This window comes from Rhipicephalus microplus, chromosome 1 (assembly GCF_043290135.1).
Source record: "Rhipicephalus microplus isolate Deutch F79 chromosome 1, USDA_Rmic, whole genome shotgun sequence".
In the NCBI taxonomy this organism is placed as follows: Eukaryota; Metazoa; Arthropoda; class Arachnida; order Ixodida; family Ixodidae; genus Rhipicephalus; species Rhipicephalus microplus.
The window spans coordinates 155,066,784-155,092,916 of record NC_134700.1 but is presented as its reverse complement, the minus strand read 5'-3'; the positions used below and the strand labels follow the sequence as shown (position 1 = coordinate 155,092,916).

Below are 26,133 nucleotides of genomic sequence, written 5' to 3'. Positions count from 1 at the left end.
GGAGTGCTTGTAATGACGATGGCTGAAAAGCGATGTAGCCTGCATGTGTGGTACATTCCTTGTTTCCGGAATAAACGTTGTTGCAAGTTAGCGCCAGCGAGTGTCCCACATTCCTCAGTACGCGTTCTTTTTTTTTTCTTTTTTTTCGTTCGCTAGAAGACTGCAGTCAAACGGAGCGGTTCAATCAACAACACCTGTGCCCCACCGCGGTGGTCTAGTGGCTAAGGTACTCGGCTGCTGACCCGCAGGTCGCGGGATCGAATCCCGGCTGCAGCGACTGCATTTCCGATGGAGGCGGAAACGTTGTAGGCCCGGGTGCTCAGATTTGGGTGTACGTCGAAGAACCCCAGGTGGTAAAAATTTCCGGAGCCCTCCACTACGGCGTCTCTCATTTTACATGGCCGTTTTGGGACGTTAAACCCTACATATACATCAATCAATCAATGATCAAGAACACCTGTTGGCGTTGTTTAAAAGCAAGAGATAACCACCGCCTTCGCTCAGTGAGCCGCCTCCCAAATATCCTCCGCCCATTTTTACTGAGCCGCGGGTCACTTCTTCTTTAGAAAGAGCCGCTCGAAAAAATTCGGCTCGCTCCTGAGCGACCCATCCCTACCCGAAGATCACGGGATCGAAGCCCGGCCACGGCTGCCACATTTTGAAGGGCGTGATACGCTAGCGTCTTCAGATTCATCTGCACGCTAAAGAACACCAGACGATCAAAATTTTCGAAGCCCTGGGTTTACTAAGGCGTCTTTCATAGTACACTCTAAAAAAATATCGAGTAAAAAGGGTGTATTTTTGTCCCACAACAATAAACGTCATCAGGCATGCGTGCGCTTCCTTTCTTGAAGACTCGGCGCTGGCCACTTTCCTATCGAGAAGGTAACGTAACCCTAATAATGGGCGTGTCGATCGTGACCGCAATGTACCAGGGGCGGGGCGATAGCGCAAGGTTGGAACGCAGTATAGATGACGATTATTGTTGTGGGACAAAAAGACAGCCTTTTTACTCGCTCTTTTTTTAGAGTGTAATATCACCGTTTTGGGACGTTAAACCCGAACCTACATCATTAAAATAATAAACGTAGCGGCGTAACTTACCCTCTCCCTCTGGACGTTCTTGGTGTAGTCCTTGTGGGCGAGCAGGTTGGCGCCGTATCCGAGGAGCAGGGCCTGCCAGAGGGCGCCAAAGAACATGCCCATCACCTGGATCCACTCCTCGATCAGCAGGCCGGTCTTGTGTGCCAAGCCGTAGCTGTTGGTCATCATGAGGGACACCGTGTTGTGCACCGCCCAAGAGTACTGCTCCCACCAGGGCTTGTTCTGCACCGGGAACGCCACCGGATTGTGCACCGTATACGTCTTCGAGGAGACAAAGTTCTCGTGCAGTGGGCCAGGAACACTGGCATCCTGCTCATGCGTTTGCCTTCGATGTGATTTCGTCGTTCGCCGTATCTTATCAGTGGAATCAAAGTCTTCTTTGACGCTTATTTCGCCAGTATGCTTTGTTTACAATTTTCTTGTAAAATGGGACTTTTTCCACCGATAGTTGCGTGCATTCGGACAAGCGAGAACTCACGCATGCTAAGTTTACTATGAGAGACTGTCATGGGTCTTTTATTATTCCTTATTATCCCGGTGCACTACCCTCTAATATTCTATTTGAGAGACTGCGTATACTGCCGTCTACTGGCGTACGGAGCTATAAATTTTTTTTTACTTAGTAAACTGAATAATAAACACAAACACGTGCGCTTTTGCCACGAACCACTTTCGCACTTCCATCACACGGCACGCAAGCAGCAGCAATCTTAATTTCCCTTTATGGTTCCCTTTATGGTCAAATGCATACGGCAAAAAAATATTGCAATTTTACGGTACTAGACTGCGCAACAATTTGCCTAAAAATTCGCATGAATTGTTGAGATTTTATGCAAACGATACCTGTTTTTTAATCAATAAAATTTTCTTATAATAGTGTACTTTTAAATGTCCTCTTGTATCGTCAATGTGTTCATAGTAATTATATGTTTGTTTTGTTTAGTTCTTCGGATACGCCTAATGCATGTCGCTGATGCATGATACTTTCGCCATTTTTTAAAATTTTTTTCTGTCCAAGAGTGCTAATTATCATAACCATGTCTGTGTTGAGTCCACCACTAGCCGCTTAAAGTATGTGTCGTCTACATTTTTTTTTCGCATCACTGAGCTCTAGCGATTCATTATTTGACAACTACGCCGCAGCATGCACATAACCTTCCTTCCTCATCCTCCTATATATCACATTGAACAATTTCTGATTAGGTATTTGTTCGAATTTATCTGCTCATGCTACCGAAGCGTCTACACCCATAATTTATAGCGAGAATGCAGATGTACTCCCCAAACATCGCTAAAACTGCTCCTTGGACAAGTTTGTTCATGATTGATAGATTTACCTGCGCCAAAATACGAAAAACCTAGAAAGGAACACACACACAAACGCAATGTGCGTGTGTGTTCTTTCCCAAGTGTTTCGTGTTTTCGCGCTGGTAAATTTCCCGTATTCTCCAAGCCTCGCGCGCTCGGATGTTCACACGCACTTTTGTGCGTCTGAGCGCACGGGATACTTTTTTTTCTGTCTCCTTTTTCCGTTGAAATGACACAATTAGATCAAGCAGGAGGAGTTAAGGATGCGGCCGACCACCTGCAGGTTGGCGATGGATATCCAGGACTTCGGCGGGAAGCCCATCAAGGAGCCGACGAAGAACTGCAGGCAGGCGTGCCAGTGCACAGCCAGGAAGATGAGTGCCAGGATGTTGCCCAACTGCAGGTATACGCCCGTCGTCTGATAGAACTGCAACGCAAGAGCCGAGGCAAAAGAAAGGTCAAACGGAGCGTGCACCCATAGTGACAACACAAAGATTTGGTCTGAGCTCCTTCCGCAAGATCGTGTTGCATTTACTGCTCGCCATAGTGAGTTGTGTTAGCAATACAATTAGAGTTTGTGTTTTGGCTCTATGTATTGACTCGTAACTAAGTATTGACTTGTAACATAAAAGCTAGAATAATTTGCTTGGCTATAAGAATTTAGATGCAGGGAAATCTCGAAAAACATACCATGACATTCTAATTTCATCCTGAAACAAGCAGCACGAATGGAGATTTTATTGGCAATATATGCCGCCTAAAAAAAGCAAGACGGTCTTCAAAAAGAGAGAACGCAATTACCTATCACGAAATGGCGCCTTCATGCTCAAAACACAGTTTACTCCTGTTTCTACGCAACACGTAAATACAGTTCTTTCTATAGTGAAAATGCCAAGGAGTAACATACTCTACACCGATCAAATCTTCTTCCCAACACGCATAACCTTGCATGATGATGTAAGATAATTTGACTGTCCCCGGAAGAGGAACGTGCTGCACACCCGTCAGCAGGGCTCTCATAAATGCGGCCTGCAGCGTTTCACACGCAGCCCACGCCTTTAACAGGAATGAAATGTTTGCGACATCGCCACATCGTACTCGCGTTGTTTACACACTCGTTTCGACTAGTAACGCTTTGATCGCGTAAGGTATGCGCGAACCGGACTGGACACAACCATCTTTCTCGTGAGGCACCCCATGCGGCCAATTTCTGTAAAAACGTAACCATGAAATAAACCATGTCATTTTGCAGTAAGCGTCCAGATTTGATTCGTTTTGGAGATTGTAGTTTGAATGTGTTTGTCGAATACTGAAGCTAAGTCCTCCGCAGAAATGATTCGGCGATGCATGCGATATGATACTTTGCTTTTTTTCAAATGGCAGCATTAGGTGACATTTCGTTCACCCACTTCTTTCCCTCCTCTTTAGCGTCTTTCCCTGTTTTGGCCTTTGCAGGAGCAATTTTAGTCACCTGGGCCCTCTAGCTAAGGTGAGTTTAGGCAACCTGGGTAATAGTGCGATTTAGTGTGCTCCCATGCGACTATTTTTTTTCAATTGTTGCAAATGTGAAACTGCTAAACCCTTACCATCCGAGTGCATATATCCACTAGCGTCGAAGTTAATGTTTGATGTGCTTTTACGACAAACTCTTGTTCGCGAAGAGAGCGCCGTCTTTCCTTGTAAGCAATTTTCAGAGGGAAAGACGCAGGGGAAAGGGTGTCATTGCATCACAAATGGTTTCCTCTCCCACGACGAGTGGCGAGCAGGCTTCACGTGTGGAACGCCAGCGTTGCCGAGGGGCAGGTGAATCCGCGCTTCTTACAGCTTTCGCGTTGAGTGTAATTGCGTGCATTTCTTCGAACAAGTTACATTGACGCCAGTATTTACTGCCTAGCCGCCTGTGGCGATTGCGTGCATTGATTTTTAATGAGCTTTCCTTTGCGGATGGATCATTTACTCAAGCTTTCTTCGGAAGGGACAGCGATGGTGGAGCTGACGTTTCCTCCAATCGATAATATGTATTCTATAGACGCATATAGACGCGTCACGAGAGCCGCTGTTCTTGCGTCCCCAAATGCGCCAGGAAGACAAGAAACCGTATGAGCGTGTATACGCTTTTTTTATTTTTGAGAGGCTGGCGAGGGGTCGTTTTCCTAGAACACTTTTTGAACATGGTCAGAAAACGCTGCCGATCGGTATAGTCGAAGCTCTCGAGAACACGTGAGTCAAATAATATAGCGCAGCACGTAGCTTGAAATTCACAATATATTATCGCAGTCAGCTAAAAATTGCTTTCTCTTCTCTTGACAAATAAACATATAGGCTTGTCAAATTGACTGATTGTAGTATGGCACACTTAGTCATTTCTGGGACTACCGCAGGAGGCCCAGAAATGACTCAATTGTTCACGCGTGCGCGATCGCACCGACAAGCTGCGCATTCGAAGAGAAAGAGAGAGGAGGTGCTCAAGGTCACCATGCGCGCGTGACGTATTTCCTTTCCTCGTACCATCCCTTCCTGCTCAGCTTTCAGCGCTTTCTTCAGGAAGAGGGAAGAAAACGCAATGCAATCGTGCAACAAATCTTTGCAACACAGCTCGTACTGGACGGATTCTGAACATTTTTGGCGGCGGCGAAATCGTGAGGCAGTGAGTCCTTTTAGTGAATCCATTCCTTGGCTGCTTGAATCCATTTAGAGAGTGCTCATAAATGGTTTTAGAGAACCCCGACTGACCATTATCTGTTCGGTGCGGCCACCGTAGCGGAACAGGCGGCTGATCTTGATAAGCTTGACGAAGCTGATGAGCTTGGCGAGTTGCGATAACGTGGATCTGCGGTCCATGTTGCGGTATTGTGCCGGCCAGTTCAGCACGAGGAAGTCTAGCGGTAGGCTGCTCACGAGGTCCACGGGAAACCAGCCTTTCAGGTAGTGTCGCCTAATCTGAACTGGGTCCATGATGACGATGCCTTGCTTGCGATCGTCGATACCTGAGCGTGACACAGACCGCCAATGATATCTCCGAACATATTTAGATGGTACAGTTGCTATACTCCTTGTTTTTGGTCCAGCCTCCACGGTTACGTTTGGATCGAAATACTAAAGAACATCTACGAGATTCAAGTTTTGAAATTTATGCAATGAGACGCTCGCTATCGCACGCAAGCAAAAAAATGAACTAAAAATACAACTCAAGGCACCCTTCACAAGTAGCGCGAAATTCGTAATTGCATTCGATACGTGATAAGTCTATTGTTACGTGCATGCATGCATGCCATAAGATGACGCAAAAATGACGTCATTATGTGGAATTCCTGGTTTCTAAAGAACAAAATAGGGCATTAAGCGATTGTACAAGTCCAACCCTGACGAAGTTTCTGATGATGTTACGCGTGTTCGGCCGTTCGAAATTTCGCATAAGAATGAGATATACTATATATCTGTAAACGTTATTTAGTGCGAAAAAAAACATGTTTCGGTAATCCCAATTTTCCATCATGGTCGGACATGCTACTATAGCCGAATATTCAGGCAATCCTGCAAGTAACGTATTATGAATGCTCAGTATTTTTAATTTTACGGTAAAGCCTTTTTGCTGTCATAAACTTATTTTAAGCCTACTCTTGTATTTAAACCTAATTTGATGATAACTGACTATTCTAATTAGCTTTTTTGCTATTATGTCATTATTCCTTACTTCCGAGCTGGAGACACAAGCAAGCTATACAAAACAGGTCTGCGATGCGCGCAACACCATCACGTCCCTTTTTCCGATGGAGGCGGAAATGTTGTAGGCCCGTGTGCTCAGATTGGGGTGCACGTTAAAGAACCCCAGGTGGTCGCAATTTCCGGAGCCCTCCACTATATAAGGCGTCTCTCATAATCATACGCTGGTTTTGGGACGTTAAACCCCACATATCAATCAATCGAAACCACCAGGTTTTTAAACACAAAGCTTTCATCAAAGCCATCCAGTACTCTTACGACACTGTATAGTCTTCCAGGATGACTCGCACTGAGGCCTGCGGTCGTGTAGAGTGTCGTGAAAGGGCACTATGCAGGATCAGCCAAGCTTCGCGAAACTCTGGATTTTCCCGAGCTCTGGCGACATCCCCTTATGAACGAGCCAACAGGACGAAATAGTTCAATTCTCCCCTCAGCGCACTGCGTTTTATTGGTTACGATGGAACGAGTCATTTCGTCAAGGACGGTCGACCAAGTTGGGCGGTGTTTTTCAAACCAGAGACATCTTCTTTTATTTGTTTGTCGTTCCACTGAGTGCAAAAGAGCACCCACGCAATAAAAGTGTCAGAAATTTTTCGTGATAATACTTCTTGGAGGCTGCAGTGGTGTTTGAATTCAATTTGAAGCTTTCAATGCCCGCGCTAAGTATGTTTTAGAATAATCAGCACGGTGACTTCTGAGATGAGTACCGGCCGAGCATCTTACAACATCGCGACCACAACTGAATCCGAGGCCACGTGTCGGTCTGTACATTCTAGCGAGGCCGCGTGTCAGACTGTATACATTTCATCTCCCCATCCCTCTCCCATGCGCAGGGTAGCAAACCGGCTGCCTATAGGCTGGTTAACCTCCCTGCCATTCATTTCCACCTATTTTCCTTCCTTCCTTCCTTCCTTCCTTCCTTCCTTCCTTCCTTCCTTCCTTCCTTCCTTCAAGCGCGCTCCTCGGCTGGTGCGCGTCGTCTTTTTCGTCGTCACCTGCTAGCACCCCAGCACGTGCGGCCGGCTAATTAGCTATTTCGCTGGACGGCATACTTCGCTAGTCAGGCCAGGACATGCTGTGACCAAGCTAATAGCGCCAAGTCATAGTAAGGCTGAGGTAATTACGCCACATCTTAGGAAGACCGTGCTGGTGAAGCCATGTAAAGCTAGAACCAGACTAACTAAAGCATGTTAGTTGATGAGCTAGCTAAACTGCTAATTAACGCAATATTATTCATGAGCACGCTAAGTAAAATCGTGCTAAGTAGCCCTTACTAAATTATGACAAATAATATCCTGTTAATCAAGATTACGTTTAAAAGCTTCATACTGGTCATGACCTTGCTAATTGCGCCCGAGATAATTGCCTTTTAATTGAAGCCTTATCGATGAAGACAAGACAGTTTAGTGTAATGGTCGTTAAACCTCAGCCAATGAGTACAATCAACATATAGACAGAACTGACGTGAACTGCACCATGAAGCTAGGTTATCACAGGCTCCTCTATGTCTTCAGCCCTGCACAAGTAGTGTAAGCTCACAACATATATATATATATATATATATATATATATATATATATATATTGCCACGCGCTGTGTTGATAGCAGAAGACGAGAGCGAAGAAGTGAATGGCAGCTGTGGCTGAGTAAACAGTCCTCTACTTCGAGTTCCTGCCTATCGTTTGCTCTCGCGACAGACTGGTGGAGGTGCTGGGTACTGTACTTCAACGTCTTATGAATGCTGGTCCTGAACCAGAAGCAACCACCGCCAGTGCACCAGGGTCTGCTGATATCTATCGAAGCAGCCGCCGCCTTCAAGGACTACCACCACAGTACGGCCCCTTGGCAAGTTCCGTGAGGACAATGTTTGCCACATCCGCAACCCAAACCAAGCATGACCCACTTGCTAGCGTACCCTGTGTCATCAACACGCCTCGCACACCCAACCCATTCCATGGTGATGCCGGTGAGGATGTCGAAGACTGGCTTGACCATTTCGACCGGGTCGCTGCCATCAACGACTGGGACAATCGCCGTAAGTTGAAGAACGTGTATATCTCCCTCTTAGACGTGGCAAGAGTGTGGTACGAGAACCACGAAACTTCATTCACAAGTTGGCAGGAATTCCATCGGCAGCTTCGTGAGGCGTTCAGTAACCCCGAACGGAAAGAGAGAGCGGAGCAGGCACTTTCTTCGTGGTTTCAAATGCCGAACGAGAGCGTCGCCATATTCGTCGAAAAAATGTCGCGATTGTTTTGACGGGCTGACCCCCACATGCCAGAAGACAAGAAAGTGCGCCTGCAAATGCGAGGCGTAAAGGAGCAACTTTTCGCGGGCCTTGTGCGCAACCCTCCTACGACAGTGTCCGAGTTCATACGTGAGGCCACAATTATGGAGTGCATGCTTCGGCAGCGGGTGTCGCAGTATGAGCGTCAGACGGCCATGTCCGCTGCGTGCTCGCTTGTACCAGGAGGTGATAACAGGGAGGTCCTCACAGAACTCATACGGCAAGTTGTACGCGAAGAACTTCGGAAATTTCATGCAGCGTCTCCTCCCAGTAGTGCTGCTCGTACGGACGTCGTTCGTAACGAAATCAGGCAGTTCGTTCACTCCTCACCATCATCGCAAGTCGAAGCTCCCATGCTTTCCTACGCGGATGCCCTACGCGTCTCTACGCCGTCGACGGGACATTTTGCTCATCCACCAGCTGGGACTCCCAGACGCTTTTCAAGTCCAGCCCATCGCCTGCCTTCTCAGGCCGATTTTCGTCCTGGCCCGCGGAAGTCCACCATCTGGCGTGCACCCGACAACCGTCCTTTGTGCTATCATTGTGGTGAAGTTGGACACATGTACCGCGACTGTTACTACCGACGAATAGGCCTACGCGGATTCCACCCAGATGCACGTTGCCCACGCTATGGTGAACGCCCACAAGAAATTGCGGATTACTTGGAAAGTAGTCATCACGCTCCTGTCCCGCCGCGACGACAGTCATGGTCACCATCACCCCGTCCGTCCACATCAACGCACCGCGCCCGACACACCTTTGGGTCCCCTGGTGTCAGAAGTGGGACACAGACATTTCTTACTACCTTTCGTTGTTTTTCGGAGCCATGGCATTCATTCGATGCTTCTTTTTTTTCATTGTGGAGAGGGTAATGCCACGCGCTGTGTTGGTAGCAGAAGACGAGAGCGAAGAAGTGAATGGCAGCTGTGGCTGAGTAAACAGTCCTCTACTTCGAGTTCCTGCCTATCGCTTCCTCTCGCGACAATATATATATATATATATATATATATATATATATATATATATATATTGTAATGAATCTGAATAACACGGACGCTCTGCTGGTAATGAAGAAGACGAGGGTGATCGGAGGCTGCAGTAGTAGCTCGCGCACGCCGCTCGCCATTAGCCAGACCTGCCTGATACAGCACATTTTGCCAAGCTGCGTCTGAACCTTTCTCGACGTACAACACCTCTATTTTAAGTGGTGGAGGAGCCGGGGTTCCCATCAACCTGGAACTTCGTAATCGGACGCTACCCTCACCGTTCACCATGGCTTCTCCTGGCCCTTCTCAAGCTGCCTTACCAACGACAGTCTACTGTACTGGCGCGCCTCGGCAACGTGACCCACCAATTTTTCGCGGCAACGACGAGCAAGACGTCGAGGACTGGCTCATCGAGTGCGAAATCGTAAGCGCTTCCAACAAGTGGAACGCCTGCGACCAGCTCACAAACGTGCGCTTTTACCTCGCTGATGTGGCCAGCCTCTGGTTCAAGAACCACGAAGGCGAAATTACCAACTGGTCCGCCTTCAAGACCACCATCGCCGCGGTCTTCGGTCGTCCCGCCGTGCGCCGGCTTCGCGCGGAACAGCGTCTCCGTAGTCGAGTTCAGCGCAGGGACGAGACCTTTACGAGTTACATTGAAGATGTCTTGTCTCTTTGCAAGAGCGTCGATGAATCTCTAACTGAACGCGACAAAATCAAGCACATCATCAAAGGAGTTGACGACTATACCTTCCAGATGCTCGTCGCTAGGAATCCACAGACCGTCACTGATGTTGTCCAGCTCTGTCAGGAGTACGACGAGTTGCGTAAGCAGCGTGTCTCGACGCGCAGGGCCGCTGAAGATACGGCTGAAGTTTCCGCCCTCGTGCACGACGTCGCTGCTGATCACACCGTCTTACTGTCCCAAATCAAATGATTCATTCGTGAGGAAGTTGCGCGTCAGCTTTCTCTTGTGGCCGAAGCATCCGCGCCAGTGACCTCGTTAGACCCACGTCTACGCCAGGTCATTGAGACACAGGTCACGCAGGCACTGCCTCCATCGCCACCTGTCCCTACGCCGCTGACCTACGCAGCCGTCGTTGCTAGACCCCCAGCCCCACCTGTCTCTGGCGCATACCGGGGCACCGGGTCCTCCTACCCTACGACGCTGCCTACATACACGGCACCCCATCCCGTTTCGCCCCCTGCACCTTCTGTCGTTAACTCCTCTTTGTCCGAAAGACCTCCTCTTTGTCCGACCAACGAAACTAATGTGCTAGTAGAAGGTGTTGCTGTACGTGCACTTGTCGACACAGGCGCCGTCGTTTCTGTAATTAGTGAAAAACTGTGTCGCGATTTGAGAAAAGTTACAACGCCGCTTACGAATCTTGCTCTGCGTACAGCCACCTCCCATTTCATCGCGCCGACAGCTCAGTGCACAGCACGCGTTCTTATTCAAGATGTTTGGTACGCCGTCAACTTTGTTGTTCTCCCACGTTCATCTTACGACGTCATACTAGGATGGGATTTCCTTTCTACCCATCAGGCCCTCGTCGACTGCGCTCGTGCTGAACTCACGTTGACGAATCCGTGCCTTGATATCGACCACCACAGTCCCTCGAAAGTGTTTGCCGCAGCTGACGTCCGCATCGCGCCGTTGTCCGCCGTCCTAGTGCCTGTGTTTTCCCCTGCTGCCACTAACTCGAGGCTCTTGTTCCAACCAACTATAGCTAGTGTGCAACACCGAACCATCGTCCTCCCGTTTGCCGTCATCAACTTTTCCAATGGTTCGGCGGTACTTTATGCGTGCAACGTTTCTGCTTGTCCGTACATCCTGCTACGCGGTGAGTGTCTGGAAAGCCTCGAGACCTTAAATTGTATTTTCGAAGACCCGATCTATCCAGACAAGCCATTTTTACCGACTTGTGCCATTACACCCGCAACTGACGCTAATGAACCTATGGATGTATTCCGCAAGTCCATTGATTGTAACCTCACGCCTGGGCAGCAGGAACAGCTGATCAAGCTCCTACAGCGTTTTCGAGCCTCGTTTGACCACAATCAGCCTTCCTTAGGTCGAGCGTCATCTGTTGTTCACCGTATAGATACCGGTCAAGAGACGCCATTACGGCAGCGTCCATATCGTGTGTCAACTACCGAATGCCGTGCCATCAATGAACAGGTTGACGACATGCTGACACGTGGCATAACCGAACCGTCAAGCAGTCCCTGGGCCTCTCCAGTGGTGTTGGTGGAGAAAAAGGACGGATCCATCAGGTTTTGCGTGGACTACCGGCGTCTCAACCGAATCACGCAGAAGGATGTCTATCCGCTGCCACGCATTGACGATGCCTTGGACTGCCTACAGGGAGCCGAATTTTTCTCTTCTTTAGATCTGCGCTCTGGATACTGGCAGGCACCCATGGCAGAGGCCGATCGTGAAAAAACTGCTTTCATCACGCCCGACGGGCTTTACGAATTCACAGTAATGCCCTTCGGCCTCTGCAACGCGCCAGCTACTTTCGAGCGGATGATGGACTCTATCCTTCGAGGCCTCAAATGAAACGTTTGCTTTTGTTATTTAGATGATATTGTCGTCTTTTCAATTGATTTCGCAACCCATTTAACCCGCCTCGAGAAAGTCCTCGCGTCTATTTCTGCCGCGGGGCTGCAACTGAATCTGAAGAAGTGCAATTTCGCTGCTCGAAAGCTTACGATCTTTGGTCACGTGGTTTCAAAAGACGGTATTCTTCCTGACCCTGCCAAACTTACAGCCGTTTCAGCGTTTCCCAAACCGACCACTATGAAAGAGCTCCGAAGCTTCATAGGCCTTTGCTCTTACTTCCGGCGCTTCGTCCGCAATTTCGCGACGATCATCGCTCCTTTGACCGAGCTCCTTGCCAGCTCTAGAGACCTTTCAGCCTGGTCTGCCACCTGTGACGACTCTTTCAATGAACTGCGCCGCCCCCTCACGTCGCCGCCTATTCTGCGACTCTACGACCCATCGGCACCCTCAGAGATCCACACCGACGCTAGTGGTGTCGGGCTAGGCGCTATTCTTGCACAGAAGAAAGACGGCTTCAAAGAGTACGTGGTTGCCTACGCAAGCCGAACTCTTAGCAAAGCCGAAACCAACTATTCTGTCACTGAAAAGGAATGCCTCGCCATTATTTGGGCGATAGAGAAATTTCGACCTTACGTGTACGGGCGCCCTTTTGACGTCGTGACTGACCACCACGCCCTCTGCTGGTTGTCGTCACTGAAGGATCCAAGCGGTCATCTCGCCCGATGCGCATTACGCCTCCAAGAATATAATATTCGCGTGGTCTATCGCTCCGGCCGGAAATATTCGGACGCAGACGCCCTATCCCGTTCGCATCTACCCCCTGACCCGGACTGCTCCGAAAGTCTAACCTGTGATTCCACTGCCGTCACCATCGCGGACATGCCATCTGAGCAACGCAAGGACCATTGGGTTGCTTCGATTCTAGACATCCTGGCTTGGCGGACGGCTTCCCCCCCCTTCTCGCACGTTGCGTCGGCAAGTCGAGCACTTCGCCACTCGCGACGACGTGCTGTACCGACGCAACTACGCACCCGGTGGACGTCAGTGGCTACTCGTGATTCCACGTCATCTGCGATCCGAAATTTGTTCCACGTTTCATGACGACCCCCAATGTGGCCACGCAGGTTTCCTGAAGACTTATTCTCGCATACGTCTCCGATATTACTGGCGTGGCATGTACCGTTTTATACGACAATACGTTCGGGCCTGCTCGACGTGCCAGAGACGAAAAACTCCCCCTTGTCACGCCAGCGGTACCTTGCTACCCTTACTATGCCCATCCCGACCATACGACCGCGTCGGCATCGATATCTATGGTCCCCTTCCCAACACTGCTGACGGTAACCGCTGGATCATAGTTGCCGTCGACCATCTCACGTGGTATGCCGAAACTTCATCCCTTCCCTCGTCTACAGCAAAAGACGTTGCGACTTTCTTCACAACATCGTATTACGTCATGGAGCACCTCGGGAGTTACTGAGCGATCGTGGTCGCGTATTCTTTGTCAGACGTCATCACAGCATTGCTGCGTGAGTGCCACGTCGTTCACCGCACTACAAGCGCCTATCATCCCCAGACCAATGGAATGACAGAGCGCTTTAACCACACCCTTGGTGACATGCTGTCTATGTATATCTCGTCAGACCACTCCAATTGGGACCGAGTGCTCCCGTTTATCACGTTCGCTTATAATACCGCCATTCAAAGCACTACTGGGTTCTCTCCTTTTTTCCTCCTTTACGGACGCGAACCTTCTTGCACTATGGACACCATTCTTTCCTACAAACCTGACTCCTCAGAGTCCACGACTTTGTCTCAAGCCGCTACATACGCTGTAGAATGCCGCCAACTGGCAAGATTATTCGCAACCCATGACCAAGGACACCCAAAGCACCACCATGACGCATCAAATAACACTACTTCCTACGATCTAGGTTCACTCGTCTGGCTGCATGTCCCTTCTGCTACACCTTGCCTTTCTACCAAGTTGGTCCCCAAGTACCACGGCCCTTATCATGTACTACAAAAAACGTCACCGGTGAATTACCTCATCGAGCCACTGGAACCATCTTCTGACCAACGTCGTCGTGGCCAGGAAATTGTCCACGTCTCGAGACTTAAGCCCTGCTACGACCCTCCCGTGTTTACTTGTCCATAGGTCGCCAGGATGGCTCCTTATTTCGCGGGGAGTAATTGTAATGAATATGAATAACGGACGCTCTGCTGGTAATGAAGAAGACGAGGATGATCGGTGGCTGCAGTAGTAGCTCGCGCACACCGCTCGCCATTAGCCAGACCTGCCTGATAAAGGACATTTTGCCAAGCTGCGTCTGAACCATCTTTCTCGACGTACAACACCTATATTTTAATATATATATATATATATATATATATATATATATATATATATATATATATATATATGCAAAAAAGCTGCCGCTTTGCATTTACCCAAGCAAACGCTTGACAGTCACAGCGGCACCATCGCAGTCACGAGTTGAACTCGGGCCTTCTCAAAATCGACGAGTTTGTATCCGAGTACACGCGTCCATCAGTTTGATCGACAGACGCCCGCGGCGAACGTCGGGTACGCCCACCACGTTTGCTCATGTCGAGGAGCAGTACTCACGAGGAGAGGCACGAACAATTGTGCAATTGGACTTATGTGCACATTAAAGAACACCAAGTTGTTAAAGTTGATGCGGAGTAACCCTTGCCACGGCGCGTCTTATAATCATAAAGAATGGTTTTGGTATACGTAAGGACCCAGAAGTTACTAATCCACAGTCACGTGCATCGCGTGAGCCGCATGTTGCGGCTTGCGAGATTCGCCAGCCAAGCAAGTTACCGCTATGAAGACAGAATTGAAGGCAACGAACAGTATATATAATCCAATTAGGCAGCTCACAAAATTTCTACTTCAGAAAGATCCGCACGTGAGATTTCCATTTGCCACATTCCATTCCTGTATCATCCCTTTTTAGTTTTACATGGTCAAACAGTGCAGTAGTAATCCGAGTGTGTTAAAATTTTTGCTACATATACGATATTATATGTAACGAAGAAGAGCTTTAATATTTCCAACCAGAGGGAGCTCTGCTCTCTTTACCAGTATACTTCAACGCACTTTGGAGAATGACTCTGTATAACGTATAGACGTCATGTCGGCGAAGCAGTTACACAGATATAGTATTGCGTGGCGTAATCGTAGGATCACACCAAGTGTCACGGCATGTGAATTGCGTAACGAACGGGTAGTTGCTAGTTGCTAATCATTAAAAAAATTACAGCACATCCACGGAGTGAATTATGATGAGTGAGCGAAGCTCCGGAGGTTCATCAATAAAACTGAATCTTCCATGAATCTTACCCACTACATCCTGAAAGACTGCCCTCCGTCCATCCCCCACTTTTTGTATATATATATATATATATATATATATATATATATATATATATATATGTGTGTGTGTGTGTGTGTGTGTGTGTGTGTGTGTGTGTGTGTGTGTGTGTGTGTGTGTGTGTGTGTGTGTGTGTGTGTGTGTGTGTGTGTGTGTGTGTGTGTGTGTGTGTGTGTGTGTGTGTGTGTGTGTGTGTGTGTGTGTGTGTGTGTGTGTGTGTGTGTGTGTGGTTGTGTGTGTGTGTGTGTGTGTGTGTGTGTGTGTGTGTGTGTGTGTGTGTGTGTGTGTGTGTGTGTGTGTGTGTGTGTGTGTGTGTGTGTGTGTGTGTGTGTGTGTGTGTGTGTGTGTGTGTGTGTGTGTGTGTGTGTGTGTGTGTGTGTGTGTGTGTGTGTGTGTGTGTGTGTGTGTGTGTGTGTGTGTGTGTGTGTGTGTGTGTGTGTGTGTGTGTGTGTGTGTGTGTGTGTGTGTGGCTATGTCCTACTCATCGAAGTGGAGCAACCGCCATCTCGTGAGCACTCCGAGTACTAGGGGTGGCTACGACAGCAGACAATCCTATACGCCTTAAAGGGAACCTGAAGGGGTTCTAGAATCGAATTAAATTTCTTGTTTAGGAATGTCATAATTTCTCTCGTAGTTGCAGCGGCAGGTGAAATTAAACCTGGTCTTGCTCCGCCCACGCGAGCACGCTGAAAATGTGGTCGCGGAAATGCGTTGTTTTCGTTTCATCCGGCCTAAGCCAGATCTGACGCAAGGTTCAGCGGCTAACTAGGCGTGTTTAGCCTTTGATTCAGCTGAGCGTCGCTTACACTCAGCCACGTTTAACCGATCTGCTTGCTTTCTTGTGCCAACGCGTGCATGCCCACCTGTCCTGAAGTTGAGCATTATGTCCGCAAAAAACATGAAGTCCGAGAAGAGTGAGTAGAGCTGCCACTCGATGCCCGGCAAGCGAAAGAAACCTAGGTGCAGCGGCATCAGCACCAGGTTCATGAGGAGCAGGATGAGTATTAAGATGTCCCACCACCTCCTGCACAGTGCAAGTAAAAAAAAGTGTCATATATCCCGCAATAACTAGCTTCTAACGCGGAACCAGTAGATGACCTCCCTCAAGAACGATTCGGTAGGGGCATACGACTCTCTTAATAATAATAATAATAATAATAATAATAATAATTGCTAGCTTCACGTCCCCGACCAGGATATGATGAAGACGCCGTAATGGAGGGCTCCAGACATCATCGACTACCTGGAATTCTTGAACGTGCAACTAAATCTCAGTACACGGGCCTTTCGGGATTTCGCCTTCATCTAAGTGCGACCGCCACGGCACGGATTCAATGCCGCCAAACTTCGTGTCAGCCCTCGAAAACCAAAATCGCCAGACCGTCGCGGCGGGAAGTTTTCAAACCGGACAGGAAGTGGTCGTAATTCCGAATATTTTTTTTTCGAATAATTGAACCAATAGTTTTTGGTAAACACGTAATAACTGATAGTGCTGCTGACACAATATTATATACCTTGGGCAGCGTATCAGGATACTATTGTTCACAGAGCGAAACATGACTAATTGTTTGGACTCCATTTCGCCACACTTTTCCTTCATAATTTCGGTGCGCCGTTCATTGATAGTATTCGATATTGGTTTCTTACACTGCAAGTCACCTAGTCTTGCATATACGTATGACGCAATATATTTTAATACGGCCAGTATCGGCAAACTCACCGTGAATCATTTAGCTATCGGAGCGATTTATCAATCGGTCGGTGATTCAGGCACTATAATTTTACAAATAATTTATTTAAGAATCAATCGAAAGAAAACCTCGTCATTCCTATTGGTAATAATTTCATATGATCTTACGGAGGTCACAGACGAGCAAGCTTAAATTTCCATATGTAACATGGAGCGCTTCCTGTACTGTTAAATAAGGTATTGCTATTTCTCCTTATCAAAACGCGCATGTTTCCACTTATCATATATGACGGTATGAGAGCATGTGATATGAGATGTGGGGATTTTTTATGAGATTCTAGAACGTTCACGTGACTCCACATATGTGACGCTTCTTAGCTCGCAAAATTCCCGACATTGGGTATCTGAAACAGTTGCCGCGAATCTCATTGAACTCTTTCTCATGGTTATAGCGCGAAAGGCTACAAAAGGTTGTCAAATGTAGCTACAAGACGGTGAAGGACATAGTTTACAACTAATCATATTCACATTTAACAGGTTCACTTCTCTGGGAAAGGTGTAACGTGAATTCAAGAAAATCTGCACAACGATACTATCGAGTAAAAAGGTGAAATCACGAGAAATTTTAGCCTGCACTATAACGTAAATTTGAAATACAGGTAACATGCCTCGCGCGGCCACACATGCATCGCTGCCATAGATGGTCTGGTTTCGGGGCGAAGATGTACTCGCGCCCACTTGGCGCTCTCCCTCGCAAAAAAAAACTCAAAACAATAAATGCAATAATCTAGGCTTAGAACATTATACGAAGTAAAGCTGTATCGTTCAGCATGCGTCTCATAAATCAAGAAGCCCTGGCCTAAAAAAATCCGGACGCTGCAGTGAGTTAAGCGACCATCGTGCTATCCTTCATTGCAAACCGAGTGATGAGAACACGGAACGGACAAAGGTATGAGCAGTTTGCTGATCTCTGTCGAGAGAGAGAGAGAGAGAGAGAGAGTGTGTGTGTCTGTGTGTGTGCGTGTGTGTGTGTGTGTGTGTGTGTATGCACGCACACACACACACACACTCTCTCTCTCTCTCTCTCTCTCTCTACAGGAACCCCTCTCCCTGGGGCCTTCCTCTGTCATGTAAATGGCAAGAGCATTCCCACTCCGCTTGAGGAGCTTTTAGTCGCGCATAAAACATGGGCAGCGCGGAGCGATGTTGTAGCACTTGGACTATATGTGGAACTGCACAGCGACGCAGACGGCAGCTGCAATATTCTCCCTGCTGTGTCCACATATTCGCTATTACAATAAATATCGAGCCTCATCTTCATGACCTCTTCATCTTTGTCCACGCTTTTTGCGCCTTGAAGTTAGCATAACTTTTTTACACCATATATGTATGAAACACTTGTTCCAGCGACGTGCAGTGGCACCACCTATCTACAGTACGGTTACTAAATATTCAATAAAGAACGCAGGGACAGGGGGTGTGACACAGGGAGCCAGCGAAATCAGCTTTTTCTAGGGGTACGTCCTACAAACAAATCCGTTGTTTTTTCTTTTGTTTTTTATTGTCGCGCTGCCTCTTGAAGAATTGGCACAACTGGTTAAGTGCTCTTACAAATACTGCTTCTTGCTGGAGAACACTGTCCCAATTCATGCAGAAGTTCAGCCGAAGTGGCTAAGACTCCTCGCAACCACCACAACATAGCTTCGTGCGTGCGATCCGTGTGATTTCATGTGCGTCGGATCACATAAATGTTGCTCACCAGACGGTTAGGAACAAATCGGGGGCATATAGCCCTCCCGACAGGAAGTCCCGCAAAATCCGGGACGGTCGGTAACCCTAGTCTCGAGACCCGCTGCGAGTGCTCGGACTATACCGTTTGACACACCATTACTTATTGCCTGAACCGCGCCTTTCGAGGAAAAGGCTATACTATATCCCACGCACCTGAACCTGGAGCGCGGGTGCAGGATGCACCTGTACTTCCCGCGCACCCGCTTCTTGAAGTCCAGTCCCGAGTACTGCCTTCTTGACGCAGCTGTGAGCGTCTTCTTCATTGTGGTCTTTATGGCATGAAGTTGGGCTGCAAAAACGAGACTTTCTGGCGAATGCTGTCCAAACCACACTGCATTGAGTGTTCGGTGCGTCAGTGGCATGCGGTGTTTTAGGGGCGAAGCTCCTTAGGGCGTGGGCTGTGCGTCCCCTATAGCCTGTATGTAGCCACCTCTAGTTTAGTTCTTGCAGTGTTCACTAGATGGCGGTACCGTCCCTTGTATGTAGCCACCTCTAGTTTAGTTCTTGCAGTGTTCACTAGATGGCGGTACCATCTCCTGTATGTAGCCACCTCTCGTTTAGTTCTTGTAGTGTTTACTAGATGGTGGTACTTGTAGCTGATGATGAAAAGATGCAAGATGTTATAAACTAGAAAGCGGTACTTGTAGTTGATGAAAGACGCGAGATCTTATAAAATAGGAATGATGTCACATATGGCGCGTGTCATTGGTTGAAGGCAATCGTTCGATTTAGTGCGGCGACGTACGCTAGGGGGAGCGATGTAATAAAATCGAGTGGGCAAAATGTACAGAGGATTCATGGTTTACCAGGTTTACCTCCGGAGCTTCGCCCACTCATCATTCACTTCGTGGATATGGCGGAATTTTTTCATTTTATTTTTTTACCTCACTCATATTTAGACAAGTCAAGCGAGGATTGTGCTCACTTGTGCCTGGGTGTATATGTCCTTACGGCCTATAAAAAAACATATACATTTACAGCATACAAAGTTGAGCGCCTTTATACCGAAGTGTTCCACCACGAAAATAGAATGTCGCACGGGTAACTTTGTTTGAATATTCTCGCACTGTAACGTTCTCGAAATACCTGGCACGTGATAAATTTTACGTTATGCAGATCAGGAACGAGACGACTGGTCCAATCACCACTTATGCCGCGACTGAATTCGGGTAGCGTTGAATGCGAGAACGTTTGTGTGTTTACATTTGAGTGCACGATAACACAATTCGTTCGGTTACAAGTGAGCCTGAGCTTCCCAAGACCGTATCTCTCATTACTGATGTGCTATTCTGTGGAAATTTGAATTTGAGCATTCGAACTGCTGGTATGTTTTCCGCATGCCTTACACAGTTCGCTTGATTTTGTTGCTCTCTATAATGAATACTATTAACGAGACAATACAGTATTGTGTTCAGCGTTGGGAGAACACTCGTTGGCGTTTATTTTTTTTTCTGGGGGGGGGAGGGGAGTCAGCTGTGATGCTGTGTATAGTCGAGCAGCCTAAAGAAATGAAAAATGTTCAATGCGGGTTGATTTTTCGTTAAAGTACTCGTAAATCAACTTTAAAAAACGCTAAGCGCCAATATTGAGTCGACGTAGATTGTAGAAGTAGCGTTAAAGAAACCTCGTCGACCTTGTTGCGTGTCAATGAGGCAATTAGTTCGAAAGGAAATCGCGTTTTAATGGTTTGCATACTTCCAGCACAATTTAAACTGACAACGTCCAAGAACGAACTTGTGGCGTAGCTCTCGTAATGCCCTCCGTTTTTTGCCCGCAATGCATGACTGAGCACAGCCCGACAAAAAAATAAAACTAAACAAACGGACAATGCTGTGGCTCGTCCGTGACGTCAAAAAGTTATTTTTTTTTTCACAAATGAGACTGAATTGTACGTGTTGCATTTTATTTCAAGCTGCGTGGGCTGAAATACTTTTTGTTCGAGTACTTGTGATTATTACACTGAGGAACTACCAAGTCATCGAGCTTGTTTCAAAATGTCCCATTGGTGGCGCATATTGCGGCCTCCCTTCAACTTTCTGCGTTTCTGCGTGCAACATTGATGTTTCAGAAGATTTTAATCACTAACCAAATGTATTTGCCGTTTTAAAAGTCATTTGAAGGACGCCTTCTTTTATACAGGTCGTTTTGTATAGAGGAATCATTGCTATGTGGTGGGCCCAAAATCATGCAATGACTCGTTTACCTCTAAAACAGACGCCACGGAACTACCTTCTCGATCAACTGTCACAATAACAGATGAATAAACACTTGAAATCACCTTGCAGGATCCCTTGTAGCGTTCTTTTTTATCTTTTTAACTGCACCTCCGTACGTTGTTCCCCTGTTTTTCTCACTCCTTTCTCCTTTCTGTACTTCAATTGGACCCTGAATGTATTCTTATCGAATAAAAAGTGTACATTTGGTAAGCAAATGTGCCACTTTATTCTGAAGCGCTAAATGTGATTTCATTTTTCAGAGAGGCATTCACATCCCATATACTGCAAACACGGGCAACGTGGCAAAAGTGCATTATCACCAAAGGCATTCTGAGTGCTTCACTGGAAGGGAGACTCGAGGCCCTCTTTCGCAAACAGTGTAAATGCTGCCGTCCCCCAAGAATTACGCCTGGCTTATTCAGGCAATGCCCTTGATTCAGGTGTATATTGCATGGCAAGGAACGCCGGCTCGTCAAAATAACTCCAGGGCAGTCCCGAACTATAAGGCATCTCTCATAGTGTTGTGGTTTTAACACCTAACTACAAAATTTATCTTTTTACATGGGCACGGCGTAGATGGGTACAGTTATTCCAAAAACTCCTTCGAACGACCTAGCTGCGAGCAACGCACAAGAGCTGTAATACGCGCGAGTATACATAAGGGTGGAAGGATGTCGGGTATGAAGATAACGCCTTGCTTTCAGCGGTTCGGCAAGGGCTGTGTGGAATGATTGCACAGATATTATACGGAGGCCGTCAATCTCGATAAAGCCTTGAATCGGGTCATGCAGTACAGCGATAGAAACAAACAAACAAAAAAGTTGAGCACACGAATCTGCACCGGCATCTGTTATCTTCGCAGAACGGATGTGCAGTACTGGAACATTAGCGCTTGACTTTCGCTTTTATTAGTGCACAGCGCTACGATAAGTGTTTTTTTCCTTCTTCTGTGATTTAACGACTCAACAAATAACCGGCACACAGAGATAGGTGCGGAAACGATGAAGATGATATGTAGGGTTTAACATCCCAAAACTACCATATGATTACGAGAGTCGCTGTATAGTGGACAGCTCCGAAAATTTCGACTATCCTGGGTTCTTTAACGTGCACCAAAATTTGAGGATACATGCCTACAGCATTTTCGCCTCCATCGAAAACGCAGACGCCGCAGTCGTGATTCGATCCGGTGACCTGTGGGTCAGCAGCCGAGTACCTTAGCCGCTATACACCATTGCGGCGGGGCTAGATGCGGAAACGATAGCGCCAGCTAGATTAAGTTATTCCCTAGCTACAACGAGAACGGAATCGCACAGTGCGAGTGTTCGGCTTAGTAATAATTAAGAACAGTCACGTTACCACTTGTGACGTCTAACGATACCGATGTCTCTAAGTAGCCATCATTAGTTCATTACATGTGTCGGCAGCCTAAGAGGCTCTTCTGGTCATCCGGAAAATTATATATCACATCTGTAATGGCTTTCAGAACAAGAAACTGCTCAATGAAACGATGAACTCCGTCGCAGTATACTATCTAAAGTTATCAAATAACTCCAATAACAATAAATATTATTGTGCGGGTTTTTACGAGTAAAATTAACCCACGAGACAATTAGGAGGCACACTGTAGTGTCTCACGCCGCACCTATGAAAGGCCCTGGAAATTTCGAAACTTTGATGTTCTTTAATGTGCCCCATTACAAGGGCCACGAGCGTTTCACTTCCACCTAAATACGACCCCCACCGTCGGAATCGAACCCGCGACCTTTGCATCTCAGTACCGTGACCGCCGTGGCGGACATGAAATGACATTGACGCTGCAGAGGGCAATGGTTCAGGAATTAACTTATAATTATTTCTGAGGGGCATGTGAAACTGCAGTTTCTCATCACGTCTGATAAGGGTTAGTGTTTTCTTTATATGTGGGTTTTCCTTTTTGAACGTTGGCCGAGTGTTCCTCGGTAAACACTCGGAAATATGAAAAACAACAAGACAGATAAAATACAAGAACGAAGACTGGCATAAATAGAGCTACCGACCCACCTCTGGCGTCTCCGGTTCCTATCGCCACTGAAAAGTTGACAAAGCTATTTAGGACTAGGGGAGAATTGCGCTATCGTCCAGTGCGCATGTGGGATGATGCAGAACGTATCGTTGTCGTGCGGAAAACACTGCACGTATACAGAAGAGGTTTCCGTTTCTGTCGATGACTGATTGACGCAAATAGTCTTGAAAACAACCCTGCAAGAATACATGCATTCGAATGCACCTGTTGCTTTCCCTATTGTGAGACCGTTGCTTTCAGGAGCATTACTAACTAGCGAAAACTACAGGGTGTGCTCGCAATTTTCTCAGAATATCAAGGCAAGAAAAAGGAAGGAAATACTCTGGCAGACCTCGCGCATTGTGGGAATTGATTTCAGGATAAGCAGTCATCGGGGAGCTATTCCATGCTTGTGAACAGCTGTAGGTGTCATGGACAAACTGAGGCGCTTGTGCCACGTCGAAGAGCACAGGCTCCGCCCAGCCAAAAGCTCGCCACCGCCCTCTATGATCACGTGACAACTGGCACAGCAGCTTTGTAGCTGCTGTGCTAAAGTGAGCTAGATTTGCACGGCTAAAGTGACCTTAAATAACTCACTCTAGCCGTGAGCAAACATTTTTCAAACAAAAATTTTTCGGCGCACTTACGACAAAATTAAGTTTGAGTGTTCCAGAAAAGGAAAACAGTAAGAATTGAACTTTATAGGCTACTATGCTACAAGTCCACAGAAATGGAAGGGCACGTAACTCTCAGTGCATGTGTTTCCATATAGTCCCTTTCGAAATGAGGTCGCTGTGGACGGAATCCGAGTACACTGCGAGAGATACAGTGATCGATAACATGCACCTCCGTAAGCTTGAAATACCGCGTTTCAGCTGACGCTTTATTTCACGAAATGCAATAAGGCACCCGTGCGAATTAGTGATAATGGTTTGTTTACAGGTGAAGCTCCTTAAAGGCGTGGCTCGTTCATCACCTGTATGTATGCATGCAGGTAGTAACCACCTCACAGCATATCCATGGAGTGAATGATGATAATGGGGTGAAGCTTCGGAGGATTTTATAGGCAAACCGTGAATCATCCACTGGCCGCGTCCGTCTGTCGTCTGTTTGTCGGTCTGTTTAACGCACGGGTGGACGGACGGACGGACGGACGGACGCGCGGATGGGCGCACGGACGAATGGATGGACAAACGAACGCATGGACGGATGCACAGACGAACGCTTCGCTCCACTCATCATCATTTACGCCGTGGATATGTTAATTTTTTTTTTCGAAATGAGGAAGATAAAGTCCAGAAAATGTCTCTAGAATATACAGCTTCGGTCTTAGCCTCTCTGCACCTGAACCAAGCAAGCCCCGCCGCGGTGGTCTAGTGGCAAAGGTACTCGGCTGCTGACCCGCACGACGTGGGATCTAATCTCGGCTGCGGCGGCTGCATTTCCGATGGAGGCGGAAATGCTGTAGGCCGCTGTGCACGTTAAAGAACCCCTTGTGGCCCAAATTTCCGGAGCCCTCCACTACGGCGTCTCTCATAATCACATGGTGGTTTTGGGACGTTAAACCCCACATATCAATCAATTCTCAACCAAGCAAGCTAAACAAAGATTTTAGCGCTAATTTGAAACTTTCTTTTTGCCGAAAAAAAACTGCTTACTGCTAGGATAAATGAGCATACTCATGTATAAAAGGTTTAGGGTGGCGACACGTCCGACAGAACCACCATTCCGGGCACACAGACGTGCGCGTTGGCAGATACCTTGGATACAATGTCGGTGTTCGTTAATATTTCTGCAGTTTCACGCCCGTGTCTGCCATCATGTCCACATCGGCCACTTCGACCCAATATGGCGTTCACCTGGACAAAGGCAGAGTTCTTCAATCATCGCAGTTGCGAAACAGGACACGCGCATTGCCGATTCATCTGGAGCCTGCCGCTTGTCGCAACATCTGGGAGCAGCAATACTAGGCACTGTGAAAAGCGTGCATAACACCACGCTTTTCGCAGGAGCCTAGGTTTTGCTTCTTTTAATTACACGACCTAATCTCACACCCGCCACGTAAGATGCAATAGCTTTTTCCCAACGCGTCTCATCAGCCAATCACGTTTTGTTCGTTCTATATAGCGAAGCGAGTGATCCCGCTCCTGCAACCTGCCAGCAAGGTGTTCAGTTGCCATTTTATCTCTCCATACGGTTCGGAGGCCTGTTGTACAGACTCAACCGCTTTGATGGTCGTTCCTTGTCACAAACAGCTGGAAGAGTTCATATTTTTTACACCGACAAAAGCTGGCGAGTCATGTCATCAAGCTCGAGGTCACACCATTTCGAATTCGCGAGCAAGGAAGTATTGAAAAGTCTGTCTGACTACTGCCTCGAGCAATTGATCTATAGCAGGCGGCCAGAAGACGCAGTCATAAAATTGCACTAATTTAGTGATGCTGCACCTGTAGCACTAATTTTTTTCAAATGTATGCTTATGAAGATAATCCAAATGAATTCATCCAAATTTTGGTTACCGTGAAATAGCAATATAGTCTGTTTATTTCTGCTTATATCGGTTCATAGTACGTCATACCAGCGGTAGTACATATCCTCGCTCCCCTCCCGACAAAGCGCATGAATAATAGAAAAAAAAATCGGTAGGCTATTCGCATTCGAAACTCACAGTTGGCCTTGGCGTTCACCGAGCGCTCGCTCTCGTTCATACTCTGCGAGGGCGCCCTCAGCTGGTCGCCGCCGCTGCCGCGAACGATGCTCGACCTGTGTGATCTCTGCGAGCTCCGAGAGCTCCACAGCAGCGACGTCGCTGAAGACGACGACGGCGGCGACACCGGCGTGTCCCATGGAAGACGCAGCGACGGTGGCGGTGAGGCTCGTTTCCCCGAATCACGCGGCGTCGGTGGCCGTGGTGTCGCCGGCGACTCGGGCGACGGCGTCGCCGACGAGCACGGTGTCAGAGGTGAGGTCAACGGCACCTTCGTCGCCGAGTACGCCCTCGGAAAGTTGCCTGGCGT

General features: G+C 47.6%; 1 protein-coding gene across 1 annotated transcript in view; it reads right to left on the bottom strand.

Moving 5' to 3' along the window:
- Positions 1 to 25,824, bottom strand: part of LOC142765822 (potassium/sodium hyperpolarization-activated cyclic nucleotide-gated channel 3-like) — a 34,993-nt gene extending 9,169 nt beyond the window's left edge. The window contains exons 1-6 of the mRNA XM_075867625.1: positions 25,785 to 25,824; positions 19,010 to 19,145; positions 16,239 to 16,399; positions 5,146 to 5,399; positions 2,690 to 2,839; positions 1,105 to 1,326 (exon numbers count right to left, since the gene is read on the bottom strand). Coding sequence (XP_075723740.1) covers positions 1,105 to 1,326; positions 2,690 to 2,839; positions 5,146 to 5,399; positions 16,239 to 16,399; positions 19,010 to 19,145; positions 25,785 to 25,824 — 963 coding nt within the window. The remainder of the gene's footprint in view (positions 1 to 1,104; positions 1,327 to 2,689; positions 2,840 to 5,145; positions 5,400 to 16,238; positions 16,400 to 19,009; positions 19,146 to 25,784) is intronic.
- Positions 25,825 to 26,133: the final 309 nt, after the last annotated feature.